This window comes from Marmota marmota, unplaced genomic scaffold (assembly GCF_001458135.2).
Source record: "Marmota marmota marmota unplaced genomic scaffold, marMar, whole genome shotgun sequence".
NCBI lineage: Eukaryota > Metazoa > Chordata > Mammalia > Rodentia > Sciuridae > Marmota > Marmota marmota.
The window spans coordinates 21,880,585-21,895,564 of record NW_026000037.1 but is presented as its reverse complement, the minus strand read 5'-3'; the positions used below and the strand labels follow the sequence as shown (position 1 = coordinate 21,895,564).

Genomic DNA, 14,980 nt, shown 5'->3' with positions numbered 1-14,980 from the left:
TCATCTGGAGACTTCCTCAAGTGGCCTCCCCACACCTACTTTGAAACACCCAAGGCTTGCTTGTGACTGCAGCCATTTGAGCCTGTGGGCAGAGATGTTAGTTTGCCTGGAGCTGGTGCTGACAGTGCTAAACCAGCCTGACAGAGGGAGAAGTAGCCAACTGTGGCTCTCTCATGTGTAATGGAATAATTACAAATTTTGCTAATAACTCTTTTTAAAAATTTTTTTAATATCTGGCTTTTAAATGTAGAAAGGGGTCAGGCACAGTGGTATACACCTATAATCCCAGTCGCTCGGGAGGCTGAGACAGGAGGATCACAGAGTTCAAAGCCAGCCTTAGCAACTGGTGAGGCGCTAAGCAACTCAGTGAGACCTGTCTATAAATAAGAAACCAAATAGGGCTGGGGATGTGGCTCAGTGGTCAAGTGCCCCTGAGTTCAATCCTTATTACCCCACCACCACCACCAAAAAAAGGGGCTGGGGGGTGACTTGGTGGTTAAGTGCCCCTGGGTTTAATGGCCTGCTACCAAAAAAAAAAAAAGTCAAAACGTTCTTTGTTTGTCCTGTTTTCTTGATTTTGAAATGATTCTGCGAATTCATTCTTAACTTACGATGGACAAACCTGATATGTCCAGTGGTGGTAAAGGGGGTTCTTCCAGCTTTAAAGAAAGGAATGGGGTCACCACACAGTTGCAGGAGACACTGTTGAGGGTATATGCAGTGTGAGATAATGTGGAGTATCATCTGTGGAGACACACTTTGATTTGGTACTAGCTCCTCTTTATAGGAGTTGCATGACCTCAGTAAAGTACTTCACCTCTCTGATCCTCCTTTTATTTCTTGGTCACTTGGAGCTACCACAGGGAATTCTAATGCCTGGCATCTCACAAGGGTTCTCCAAATGTTTGGTTCTTTTCCTGGAGGGTGGTTACCCTTTAGGTGTTCCAGTTCCTGTATGGGGGAAACCTTCAGATACTGAGGAACTCACCATTGTGTGAGAAGTTTTTTCCTGGTGGTGGAGGAATAGTAAAAGAACCCCCTAAAAATATGGGTGTCAGGAGACAAACTTCTTTTTTTAAAAATTATTTTAAATTTATTTATTTATTTATTTATTTTGAGGGGTGCTGGGGATTGAACCCAGGAGCACTGAGCTACATCTCCAGTCCTTTTTATTCTGAGACAGGGTCTCACTAAGTTGCTGAAGCTGGCCTCAAACTTGCAGTCCTCCTGCCTCATCCCCATGGGTAGGTCGCTAGAACTACATGCTTGTGCCACCACTTTCAGCAAGACAGGTTTGTGGCTTCCCAAGCTTTTTTCCATGACACATAGAAAATGATGGATTGTGTGGTACCCTGATACTCTCTATGTCAGGTGAGGCAGCTTATGTCTAGGTTATCCTGTGGTAGTCAGCCTGGGTGTGCAGCTGACCCAGGTTCTGCCCAGCCTCTGTGTGGCTGAGGGGTTTGTTCTCAGGTACATCTGAGATCATCTTGTAGTGTATTGTTGGGTATTGAGTAGCACTGCACAGAGTTGCAAAAGCAGTGCATCCTGTGTCCTTACCAGGCACTGTCCTGGACACCATTGGGCCTGGCCATGAGATAGCCACATCTGGGCTCCATTCCCTTGGGCTCCTGTTTTTTCATTTCTTTTCTTTTTGATACCAGGGAATGAACCCAGGGCACTCAGGGAATGAACCCAGGGCACTCAACAACTGAACCACAACTCCAGCCCTTTTTTGTATTTTATTTAGAGACAGGGTCTTGCTAAATTGCTTCATGCCTCACTAAGTTGCTAAGGCTGGCTTTGAACTTTCAGTTCTCCTGCGTCAGCCTCCTTAGCTGCTGGGATTATAGATATGCACCATCTCACCCAGCTCTGGCCCTGAACCTTTTGTGTAGGTTGAGGAACATGAACCTTAACCTTTTTAATTCTGATGGATATTGGCAATGATGAGTGAGTTATTTTTATTTTTTTAAGTAGTACTAGCTCAGTGCTTGACATAAGTAGGCCCTGGATCTTTATTCCTGTCTTCTTTGTGCTTGTTATCATCATCATTACTGTTGTTAGGGTTTGGGGGAAGTTGTGGAAACTGACTACCAGCACATTCCCATATAAAAGACAAGGATATGACCATCCTAGGTGCCATAAGCAATGACCAGTGAGGTTCCCAGAGGCTTGTGCCCTTGAGCAAGGAGCTAGAAACTAAAGAGAAACTTTTGAATTTGGTATTCTGTGAGTGCAGTGGGGAAAAGGTTGAAAGGCCCTTTTTTACTTTCTGCTCATTTCTTGGAGGTTGTTTGTGACATTGGAGAATGTTGTGTTCAGCCTTTGTTTGGATGTAGAATTGTTTCTTTGCTGCTTCTCTTAGGCTTCATGAAATCGAAGCTTATCCTTACCTAGAGTGACAGATGTTAGAGGAGGAAAAACTATAGTAGGAAATAAATAAGTCAAAAAGGGAATCTTGAAGAGGGTGGTGGGCCTGGGCCTAGAAGCAGAGGGGGATGGGCTGGGGCTCTTGGGGGAGGCTGGCAGGGGTGGGTCTGTAGCTAGTTGTTGTCGTGGATCTTCTCATATCCCAGTGGACATGACCTAGGGCTTCCTCTCAGAGAAGACCTTGCTTAAGCTTATTTTTTCCATCTGCTGTGTTTTCAGGATAACTGAAGTATGATTCTGTGATTTTTCTAACACATCTGTGTTCTTCTTTAGACCCTATATCTATGGGCCTACATCCCAGGGAGAAAGGATGCAAATTCTTCAGAATTTCAAGCACAACCCCAAAATCAACACCATCTTTATATCCAAGGTTTGTGTGGCACATGGAATAGTGGGAGATCCTAGCACCCAATCCCAGAGGCCTAGGGAGTATACTCTTTCCTGGACAGTCAGTTCATGTTTATCAAAAGATATTCCCTTGTACATTTTTATTCCTACGTGCCCAGGGTCTGGGATCATTAGGATTTTCATGTGTTATCTATAAAGGCTCTTCACTTAGCTGAGATTCTTCCTACCTCTTCTTGGGATGTAGGAATTTTAGATTGTATTTCCTAGGAAAGGAACTAAAGTTCTTTCCTACTATTAGAAGCTGTGGTCTAATGGTTTAGAAGTCATTCAGATGAAGACAGACCTAAAGCCCAGAAGTGCATTTTCTCTGTAGGGTGATCATAGATAGGAAAGTGAGCATTAGACCCTGCCTGTGGCCCTTTGGTGGTCAACTTCCCAAGTTGGACATCCTGCCCATAATTAGAATCCCTTGCTGGGCAGTGGCCCAGGCCACATTGTCTCATAGGTGCTGCTGCTGGTCTCAGTGATTATCAGATGATTTTGACCTATTTGTATAGCCACAGAAACAAGAAAATTGATTTGGGTACTAGCTCCTCTTTATAGGAGTTGCATGACCTCAGTAAAGTACTTCACCTCTCTGAAGAAAATTGATGTGAGTCTGTGTTATCTTTGCATGCAGCACTGTGAGCCTTGCTGAGCCGCAGTAATTTTTTGGTGCTGTTAGAACCTACAAGGTCCTAGAGAGGCAGACCCTTCAGGGTGGGGTCCACCACTTCACTTTTCTCTGTATCAGAAGGACTTTGTATGGAGAGGAGAGTGTTTTTTTAAATGATCTACAGAGCAGATTTAAATTATAAGCCAGGGCTAGGGATGTGACTCAGTGGTAGAACACAGCTTAACAAGCCCAAGGCCCTGGGCTCCATTCCCAGCATACAAAGATAAATAAGTAAAATTTAAAATTCTGAACCAGTTGATTGTGTGTGTGTGTGTGTGTGTGTGTGTGTGTGTGTGTGAGATGTAAAAACCTTCCTAAGCTTACAGCTGCTTCATTTCTATAGGTAGGTGACACATCATTTGATCTTCCAGAAGCCAATGTCCTCATTCAGATCTCATCCCATGGTGGCTCCAGGCGGCAGGAGGCCCAGAGGCTAGGACGGGTGCTTCGAGCCAAAAAAGGTAACAGCAGCTTTTCCTCCTCTGCTGTGGGTGGAGAAGAGTCTCCTCTGGAACCACTTTGGTTAAGGAAGGGAGGGATGAACCACAAATGTGTTCAGTGCCTCAATCTTTGTCCCAGGACCAGAAAGACCCTGAAGAGAGGCAATCCCAAAGCAAGGTTCAACAGCCACATGGTCCTCGCTTTTCATACCATGGGAGTGAACATGGGGGTGTTTTGCATGGCAGTGGCCTACAGTTCACATGAGTGTGCTCTCAGCTAAGCTGTCTTAGTGAGTGGGCTTCCTGTGTGTATTGACTGCAGCAGAAGGGCCCAGACCTGAGCCATGGGCATGGCAGGGACGGATGTTGCTGAGATGTGGCTGCCTCTTTCCTACTGGGACCAGGCACATCCTGAGACAAGGAAATAGGCCCTGTCCTCAGGGAACTTTCTTATCAAACCAGGAAGCACCTGAACTACTAGGATATTTGAAAATGAAAGATTAGTGGACATAAGTTGAAATTATATTGTATTTAAGAATGTTTAAGGCAGCTTGTTGTTACATAATAAATGAAAGCAAGGCAGATAGTCAAAGTAGCATGGACTGAGCTCCAGATTAGCTGTGTGACCTTACGTACATTATTAGCCCCTCTGAACCTTGGTTTTTCCATCCAAAGTGGGGGTGATTGTGCTGTCTTGCTGGACTGTTGTCGGAATGAGCCTATAAAACAGAATACAGTAGGCTGCTTGATAAACTTTTATTAACTGAATATAGTCTGTTAGCAAATGTGAAAATAACTCATTCCTTATTCTTTCTCTCACATACAAAAAAAGCAAAGCTAATTTGAAAACACCTTTGAATTTGATTAGAATTGTATTTTCTCAGTCAAAATATTTTGGCACAGATATCTAGCCCTTTGGAATAGTGGGGGATCCTAGCACCCAACCCCAGAGGCCTAGGGAGTATACTCTTTCCTGGATGTCAGCTCTTCTAAGAGAAACCATTGAATTTAAAGGCAGTATACAGATTCTTAACCTCCTGATATTTGAATTGTGAAGCAGAAATGTTCAGATTTTCCTGAAGAATCAGATCTTTCAGGCCTTAGTATTTTCTGTCCTGATTTCTGTGCTCATTGTCCCTGGTTAGAGGTTTTCTCTCTGAACTGCTGTTTTGTTGGCTTGTTTTTAATCAGGGGTGTAAGCACCTGTGATGCTCTTAAAGTAAACAGTTCAGTGATTTTTTTAGCATATTCACAAAGTTGTGCAGCCATACCACAACATACACTTAGAATATTCTCTTCACCCCCAAAAAGAAGCCCTTATCTGTTACCAGTCATTCCTCATTTCCCTTGCTCCCAATCCCTCAGCCCTAGGCAACCATTAATCTACTTTTGTCTCTATATTCCTATTCTGGATGTTTCATTAAAAGATCACACTGGGGCCCTCTGTGACTCGCTTCTTTCACTTAGCGTAATGTTTTCAAAAGGATTACTCAGGGGCTGGGGTTGTAGCTCAGTGGCAGAGTGCTTGCCTAGCATGTGTGAGGCACTGGGTTCGATTCTCAGCACCACATATAAGTAAAAAATAAAATAAAGGTCCATTGACAATGAAAAAAAATATTTTAAAAAAAGGATTACCCATATGTATCAGTATTCATTCTCTTTTTGTTGCCAATTAATATTCCACTTATGAACATACCATATTTTATTTATCTGTTGATGGACATTTGGGTGATTTCTGATATTTGGTTCTTAGTGCTACTGTGAAATTCACATACAAATTTTTGTATGGATGTTTTCAGTTCTCTTGGATATATACTTAGTAGAAATTGCTGGATCATGTGGTAATAACACTGTGTTTAACATTTTGAGTAACTTTTTCCAAAGCACCACTATACAGTGCATGAAAGCTCCATTTTCTTCATATCGTTGACAACAGTTGTGATTATCTGTCTGATTCTACCATCCTGGTGGAGACGAGATGACATCTCACTGTGCTTTTGTTTTTGGTACTGGGGATTGAATTCAGAGGCACTTGACCACTGAGCTATATCCCCAGCTCTATTTTATATTTTATTTAGAGACAGGGTCTCACTGAGTTCCTTAGCGCCTTGCTTTTTGCTAAGGCTGGCTTTGAACTTATGATCCTCTTGCCTCAGCCCTCCCAAGCTGCTGGGATTACAGGGAATGTGCTACCACGCCTGGCTCTCACTGTGTTTTTTTTTTTTTTTTTAATAATTTTTTTAGTTGTATTTGGACATAATACCTTTTATTTATTTATTTTTTTTTTAATATGGTGCTGAGGATTGAACCCAGTGCCTCTCATGTGCTGATTGAACCCAGTGCCTCGTATGTGCTAGGCGAGTGCTCTACCACTGAGCCACAACCTCAGTCCTCTCATTGTGGTTTTGATTTGCATTTCCCTGTTCCTTGGCCATTTGTGTATTGTCTTTAGAGAAATGTCTGTTCAGATCCTTTGCCCATTTTATAGTTGGCTTATCTGTCTTACTGAGTTGTGGTAGTTCTTGATATATTTTAGATGCAAGTACCCTATCAGATATGTGCTTTGCAGGTATTTGTGGATTCTTTTTTAGTTTCTTATAGTGCTCAATAGAGGCACAAAAGGCTTTAATTTTGATGAAGTCCCATGGGGAAAAGTCTGAGTTTTTCTGCCTTGCCTGTAGAAGTTTCTCACTGTGGTGCTTGCTTCCAAGCCTGGGACTTAAAGCTCCTGGCATTCTAACATTCTTCTTCCCTACTTTCTGTCACCTTCTCCCTGCAGGGATGGTTGCAGAGGAGTACAATGCCTTCTTCTACTCACTGGTATCCCAGGACACACAAGAAATGGCTTACTCTACCAAGCGACAGAGATTCTTGGTAGATCAAGGTTATAGTTTTAAGGTATGTATCCACTAGGTCTCTGGCTAGACCATGACCAAAGCCTTTCTGGTATTCTGGCCTCCAGGAGAAGTGGGGGCACCGCCTGAGACAGACCTCAGGTAGGCAGAGAGCCTTAGGGTATTAGAGGCTTTGCCTCAGACTCCTTTGTCTCTGCACAAACTACTGGAGACAGCATTCCGATGTTGGCGGGAAATATGGGAAATGTGGTAGCTTGTCCACAGTGAGGTGCCTAGGCGCTGTGGCCAGCCCTGTACAAGAGTGAGCCTCTTAGGGTTCCTTTCTCAGACTGGTGCCGCTCCTGTTGTCTAGGATTGTCTTTACTTTCTCAGCTGATAAGCCCCAGCATCTTCCCAGATATTGGAACCATCTGTATCATAAACTGGGCCTTTAAATAACTTGGGGAATTACTAAAGCTTTGGCTAATTTTCATTGGCTGGGGTAATTTGCTTTCTTTCCCATTGACATAACTTGTAAGTTTGTGTTAGGATTTAGTGTCCCAAAGGGTTTTATTTGGGGGTGGGGGTGGAGGGTTCTGGAAGCAGGGAAAAAAAATTCCCCTTGTGGTCTACTGCAGGAACATTGCTAAAACACACGTTTCTTAGGTTCTTGTTTTGCAAAACACCATAGCCCCCTTTCTGAATACATTTTCAGTTGTCTTTTTTCTTCCTCTTGGTGCTAAGGATGAAACCCAGATCCTCATGCATGCCAAGCATGTCCTGTATCACTAAGCTGAACCCCCGGCCTTCAGTCGTGTCTCTTAGTGTGTTGGAGAGTTCCCATGTTTAGCCTTAGAGGACAAGATTGTCTGGCTTCTCTTTTAACCAGGGGCAATGACACTTTTCAGACCTCTTAGGCTTGACTAGAGGACAGGACACCTTGGGTTTTGATCCTAATTTTTTAGAAGATTTGCATTGTGACCCAACCCCTCATCCATGCTGATAGTAGCACTCATAACTCTTGGTCCTTGCAGCACCTCAGGGTAACAGGAATGCCAACTCAGAAAGAAAACTCTGAGTTCTTTGAAAGGCTAGCCTGGCAGGTACATGTACACATGATGTCTATGTTGGCCAACTTACCTTTGTCCAGAGTAGCCAGTAAGAGTTCCCTGGGTTGTGTGACCTTGAGCCATCGTGCCAGGGCAGATATGTCCCACTGATTGTAGTCTGGATGTCTGGCCACCTAAAGGACTCAAATCCTTATTTCTAGAAGTTTTCCTTTTACATTATGCAGAGAATTGGAGTGTGTGTGTGGGTTGGGGGGAGGTAAGGGGTTACCTTTACGTAATCAGCCCAGGCTTTCTGCAGGTTTAGGTAAGTCTCATAGTAAGTTATCCCTATAGATGTGAAAACCCAGTTTCCATCATACTGTCATCTTGTTTTTTTAGAGAATATCTTTCCAATAAATTCTCAGTTCCTGAAATTATTAAGCGCTTTCCTGCTGGAAGCCCTGGGTGCCAAGCATAGCAGGGTGGAGGATCCTTGTCAAAGGGCACAACTTTAGTTGGTTTCCCTTCCTTACCTGATTCAATATGGGAAGACTACTGAGGGACTACAGTTACTAGGGTTCCTGTTGATCTTCTATGTGGGATTATTAAATGTTCTGCACTGGGAGCAGAGATTCCTCTGTAATTCCTTCATCTCTGTCTTGGAGTCATTAATGTAGCTATTACAGGCAGCTCTGAAGCTGGTCTCTAGAACACCAGAGAGGAGCCTCTCCATTGGCCACCTGGCCGGCTGTGTCTATGGGAAGGAAGCGACAAGAAGTGGACTTGGGAGAAGGCTGAGTGGTGCCAAGGGGAAGATAACTGAAAGGGACACATCTGCTTTTGAATTTGCAGGTGATCACAAAGCTTGCTGGCATGGAGGAAGAAGAGTTGGCATTTTCCACAAAGGAGGAACAACAGCAGCTCCTACAGAAAGTCCTGGCGGCCACTGACCTGGATGCGGAGGAGGAGGTAGTGGCAGGAGAGTTTGGCTCCAAGTCCAGCCAGGTGAGCCAGTGGGTGAGGCTGGAGTATGGCCACTTACATATGCACACATTCTTGGGGGCAGGGGCTGGGGGGTTTGGAGACAAACTTGGGAGAAAAAAAAAAAAACCTTGGAGAAGAGAATAATAGAAACAACTCCGATTAATCTTGTGGTGCACATCCCTTCCTGAATATATGTTGTCCAACATGGCTGAACTCTCAGTGGCTGTGATTCATCTCTTGGCTTGTTCATTTAACAGTCTGGCAGGAGCATTTGTTAGTATATTGGTGTTAGAGTCCAGGAAGGTGAACAGGTGACTCCAGACTCTGCCTCTCAGTCTGTGGGGGCAGAGGGTGAGGTGGCAGTGACAGGACAGTGCCTGTTGTTGGTCTTGGGCAAGTCAGCTTGCTTTTGGTTTCCTCCTTAGTGATAGAGCTGAGCCTTCTACTCTGGGAGATGGGTCTGAGGATCAGTTTGTATGGTAGCTTCAACATGTATTTTGAAAAATTTAGAGTTCTTTTAAATTTACTGAGTGCCTGCTTCGTTCCCAGGTAAGTGTAATGTGGTGTGATTAATGAGAGCATTGTCATGGAGAATTGTTTAGGCCTTTTTAAGGAGAGAAGGGCAATTGAGTCAGATGCTGTTGAAATTCAATTAGTATTAAAGCCAAAAGGTGACGAGTGGCTGTAACAAGGTAAGAAGGAAGCACCTCTCATCTGAGCTGGTGCTGCCCTTCCTTCAGCTTAAGACGTCCTCCTGCCAGAGGTTTGCAGCTTACACTGAGACCCAGGAAAGCCTGGGTCTCTGTGGTTCTCACTGGCCCTAAGGTGAGGCCCTAACCTTGAAGTCAGTGCTTGGCTGCATATTTCCCCTGTAACATGGATTCAATGATGTGCTGGGCTCTGGGCCAAGCCCCTGACCTCTGTGATTTCTGTTTATACCTCATCCGTCAGGGCAGATGTGGTTATCTCCATTTTACAGATATGTTCATTGAGGCATGGACTTTCAGTACTTGCCTGACGTCTCCCAGTGAAAGGTGGGGCCATGAGTCAATCCCAGGGCTTTTGGCTTTTTCCTTGATTCAAAGTTTTTTGTGAAATCTCAGCGAGAGTTAAAATAATGAAACTGTTGAAGTTGTCATTAAGGAAAGCAGTGTAGCATTCTAATTAAGAAAGAGTCTCAAGCCTGATTGCCTGTGTTCAAGTCCCATTTCCTTAGGAGCTGTGTGATCTTAGACAAGTTACTCAATCTCTAGGCCTCCATTTCCTTTTCTGTAAAATGAGGTTTATAATGATTATAAGGACTACATGAGGTCATACATGTAAAATGCTCAGAACAATGCCTGAGACACAGTGACCAGTAAACATTGTTTAAAAATAATAAAATATATTGAATTTGATTATAAATTTATTAAATGAGTCTTTTCTCTTGGAGAATAACTGAAGCTTGGGTTCTCCTCTGCCTCGCAGGCATCCCGGCGCTTTGGCACCATGAGCTCTATGTCCGGGGCTGATGACACTGTGTACATGGAGTACCACTCATCCCGAAGCAAAGCTTCCACTAAGCACGTGCACCCGCTTTTCAAGCGCTTTCGGAAATGATACCTACCCAGGTTACTTGGTTGAAGACTGGGTGCTTGGTCCCAGCTTTGGAAAGGGATTTTTCAGTGTAACATCTTCTCTCCATGTCTATGTACTTTACTGTAGCACCAGCCAAAATGATCTAAACTCAGTATCTGCTAACCATATTGAAGAAAATCAACACAGAGGTTTGGTTCTGCCTTCATGTGACACCCAGGTTTTAAAAAAGAAAGCAAGATTATTTTTTGATTTTTTTTTTTTTCCCAAACTTGTTTGGGAGTGGGTCATTCCTGTATATAAAAATTTGTACTGGGGGCTGGGGTTGTGGCTCAGTGGTAGAGTACTCGCCTCACACGTGAGAGGCCCTGGGTTCAGTCCTCAGCACCACATAAATAAATACAATAGAGATATTGTGTTCAAATACAACTAAAAAAAATAAATATTAAAAAAAATTTGTACTGTTTAAAAGATGTTTATCTTGATGCTCAGCTAAATAAACAAAATGGAACAATTCATCCTCTTTGTTGAAGAAGTGTTTTTATGCCTTGTCACAGGCATGGACTTTATCTACATGACCAGGCTCCATCAAGGAGCTGTTGAGCTTTTCTGTCTTGTTCCTGGTGTTAAAGAAAATGTGTTGAGGACAAGAAAGGCAGAGCACAATTGTTTTGTGGAAGGTAGGGTAGGCATGCACAAGGTGAAAACTTGTATTCCGAGGAGGAAGCTGTTCTAACAGTAAATAGTGTTCACACCTGGGAAGTTTTGAAGCCTGCACCAAATAAAGCCTCCAGAGTGACTGTGGAGGCCCTGCAAGCTCAGCCATAGCAGCAGCAGCATTCCATTTTTATGTTACCAGCGCCAGCACACCTAAACTGTGCTCTGTAAAGCAGCCACAGGCCCTGCCCAGGGAGGAGACAGTGTCTGACATTAGGGGACTTTGAAGCTAGGGCTGCCTTCTCCACATTCCACTTCAGGAGCTGATCTTTGGAAACAAGCACATTCTCAGAGTCAGGTCAGGCATTGGTGTTGCCAGGCAGGTAGGACTGTCCGTGCGAATCCCAGGAGATGGCAGTAGCCCCCACATGCAAGGAGAGAAGGCCATGGGCAGCTAGACACAGTTCTGTGTACAGGCAGGCATGCCGAGCCCTATGGGCTTGCCTGGCAGCCCTGGTGTGCTGGCAACTAGATGTTCAAACTTGATTAAAACCCATTATCTTCAATCTCGTCTGTCATGCCTTGTACTTGAAATATTCAAAACATTACCACATACATTCTGTATTTTCCCATTTCTTGTTCTTGTGCTCATGGATTTCTTGACTGCTGACTTCGTGACTTATGATGATGATTTTTACCTGAGCCCTCTGATCCTTGAAAGTAGGGATGGGGGTGTAGCTTAGTATAGAGCACTTGTCTAGCATGTACAGGCCCTGGGTTCAATCCCCTGCACCACACAAACAAAGGAGGAACATTTAAAGGAATTGCTGTTTTTTTTTTTTTTTTTTTTAATTGTAGATAGACACAATTTCTTTTTTTAATTTATTTTATTTATTTGTGTGGTGCTGAGGATCCAACCCAGTGCTCCACACATACAAGCACTCTACCACTGAGCCACAACCCCAGCCCAATTGCTCCCCTTAATTCTGGAAAAAAACTTACTGCAAAGAATCACCCTTCCTTGTATGTAAGACTCACAGGCATCCCCCTTTTTTTACCTTGAGATAAGGCTAGACACAGGCCTTCTGATTTCCCGTTCTTGGCTTCATAGATGATAAAAGTGCTTGTCTTCCCCCACTGATTAATTAGATCAAAACCAAATTTTGGTGGAGATTCTCTTCTTTCCTCAAACCCCCGAATTTTGACCCACCTTCTGCCTCCTGAAAATAGACTTGACTTCAGAATAAATCATTATGTGATCTGACAGTGCCACCCAGTTTGTCACCCTAATTACCTGTCACCCTTTTTCTTTTATTTTTGTGGTACTGGGAATCAAAACCAGGGCCATTCTATCACTGAGCTACATCCCTTTTTAAAAATTTGAGATAAGATCTTGCTAAGTCATTGAGGCTGGCTTCAAACTTTCTGCCTACAGGCTTGTACAACCATGCCTGACTCTAACCCTCTTTCAACTTGTTTCTTCCTCCCTATAAGTAAATCCATTTTGCCTAACTCTTTAGACAGACATAAGTCCCTATGAAATGGTCCCCCCTTGCAGTAATCCTTTCAAAATAGTTTACCAAGTCCTAATTTGTTTTTATTCATCTAGTATGGAACAAGCTCCTTTTGGTGGGGGGTACCAGGGATTGAACTCAAGAGCACTCAGCCACTGAGCCACATCCTCGGCCCTATTTTGTATTTTTATTTAGAGACAGGGTCTTACTGAGTTATTTAGCGCCTTGCCAATTGCTGAGCCTGGCTTTGAACTCACGATCCTCCTGCCTTGGCCTCCTGAGCCCCTGAGATTACAGGTATGTGCCACCACATCTGGCACAAGCTCCTTTATATTCTCTAAATTTCCAAATGTTTGTTGCTAGTATAGAAACAGTTGATTTTTTATTTCTCAATACCATATTCTGCAACCATGCTAAATTCACTTGTTAGTTCTAGGAGTTTTTAGATTGCTAGAATAAGTAGACCAAAATCAGTAAATATTTTAAAGATTTGAACATTGTAGAATACTCCACCAATAATAGAAGAATAAGAATTTTTTCAATGACCCAGACCATTTGAAAAGATAGAATCAATTTCAGACCATTTATAAGTCCCAATAAATTTAAAAGGATTTAAGTCATACAAGTTATGTTCTGTGACCACAGTGGAATCCAATTAAAAATAAAGAATCATCTCCGGGAACCCCCTAAATATTTGGAAAATGTGATGGTTAATTTTATGTGTTCACTAGGCTAAGGGGTGACCAGATGTCTGGTAGAACATTATTTCTTGGTGTGTCTGTGAGGGTGTTTTTAGAAGAGATCAGCATTTGAATTGACAGAGTAAATAGAGAAGATCTCCCCGCCAATGTTGATGGGCATGATTCAACAAATCAGAAAGAACAGAAAGAGAGAGGAAGGATGGAGTTGCCTCTTGGCTTGGCTGGGGCTTCCATTATCAGCTTCCTGGCATTGGGCCTTCACACTCCTACTGGGACTTCACATAATTTGTTCTCTTTGTTTTTGATCCTTCAGACGTGGAATGCAACTACCCACTGGCTTTTCTGCTTGCAGATGGCGGATTGTGGGGACTTCTCAGCCTCCGTAATCACATGAGCCAGTTCCTCATTATAAATGTCTTTCTGTATGTACTCCATTGGTTCTGTTTTTCTGGAAACCCCTAATAAGGAAAATAATACAGTTCTAAAGAAAGAATCAAAACAGGAAATTAATATTTTGAATTGAATGAAAATGAAAACTGTATTGTTTGTATTTTTTTCTGTATTTTATGTGTTGACATCTTACTTTGAGATAGTGAAGACCTAGCCATAGCAGGCCAGACATTAGCAGAGCCACACTTCTGTCTGATCCACACACTTCAGGAAGCAATATTCCTCTTAGTCATACTAGTGCCAGGTGCCAGACACCTAGGGACCACCACTGTAGTTTAGAGCCCAACAAAATTATTCATACTAGCCAATCGTAAAATGTTTACCCTGAAATATCTTGTCTTTCCCAAGAAAACTCTAAGAAAAACTCTTGGACTTTCCTCTTACTCCAGTTTCTACAGACTGACCACCTTGTATCTTCCCTATGTGGCTCATGATGTTACATGCCACTGGTTTCTAGGACTTCTGAATATAATAAACTTTTGTTTACCTGAACGTCTCCTCTGTCTTGTGGCTGCTTCTAACCAACCATCACAAAACCAGAACAAAAATCAACAGCAAAATTTGAGGAATGCAACCATCACAGCATTTATAGAAAAGTATGCCAGGGTATACCATTAAACTATACCAGAAGAGAAAAACTCCAATCAGTAGCCTCTACTTCCATTTTAAGACACCAGAAAAAGATCAAATGAAAGAGAAAGCAAATTAAAGAGAAGAGGTAATGAAAATCAAAGCAGGAAATCAATGAGGTAAAATAATACAGAAAATCAATGAAACTAAAATCTGGTTCTTTGAGAAGAGCAACACAAATTACCAATATTGGGAATGAGAGAGGTGATATTACTACAAATTCTACAGTTATTAAAAAGACAGCAAGTGAATGCTATGAAAAAACTACACAAAATCCACCCCCTGAAATTACTCTATGAAGAAAGTATTATTTTGATAACAAAGACCTTTGAAGAAAAGTGCAAACTAATATCTTTTATAAACATGCAAAATTTCTTAACAAAATCCTAGCAAATCAAATTTAAAAATCCACAAAAGGGATATTATCATGACTAAGTGGATTTTGTCCCAGGATTTCAAGATTGGTTTACCATTTGAAAAAATCAATTGATATAATTAAACATACTGAAAAACCATGTGTTTGTCTCAATAGATGCATTTGACAAAATTCAGCATTCTCTCATGATAAAAATTCTCAGGAAATCAGGAGTGCATGAAAATTTCTCAGACCAGTAGAGGATATCTACCAAAAAAAAAAAAAAGCATTTAGT

General features: G+C 42.5%; 1 protein-coding gene across 3 annotated transcripts in view; it reads left to right on the top strand.

Annotated features, from left to right (window-relative positions):
- Window positions 1-14,192, top strand: part of Ercc3 (ERCC excision repair 3, TFIIH core complex helicase subunit) — a 31,045-nt gene extending 16,853 nt beyond the window's left edge. For all 3 annotated transcript variants that reach the window (XM_015479082.2, XM_015479080.2, XM_015479081.2), the window contains exons 11-15: window positions 2,707-2,803; window positions 3,840-3,957; window positions 6,716-6,834; window positions 8,672-8,824; window positions 10,271-14,192. In XM_015479082.2, the coding sequence (XP_015334568.1) occupies window positions 2,707-2,803; window positions 3,840-3,957; window positions 6,716-6,834; window positions 8,672-8,824; window positions 10,271-10,402 (619 nt within the window). In that variant the 3' untranslated portion in view covers window positions 10,403-14,192. The remainder of the gene's footprint in view (window positions 1-2,706; window positions 2,804-3,839; window positions 3,958-6,715; window positions 6,835-8,671; window positions 8,825-10,270) is intronic.
- Window positions 14,193-14,980: the final 788 nt, after the last annotated feature.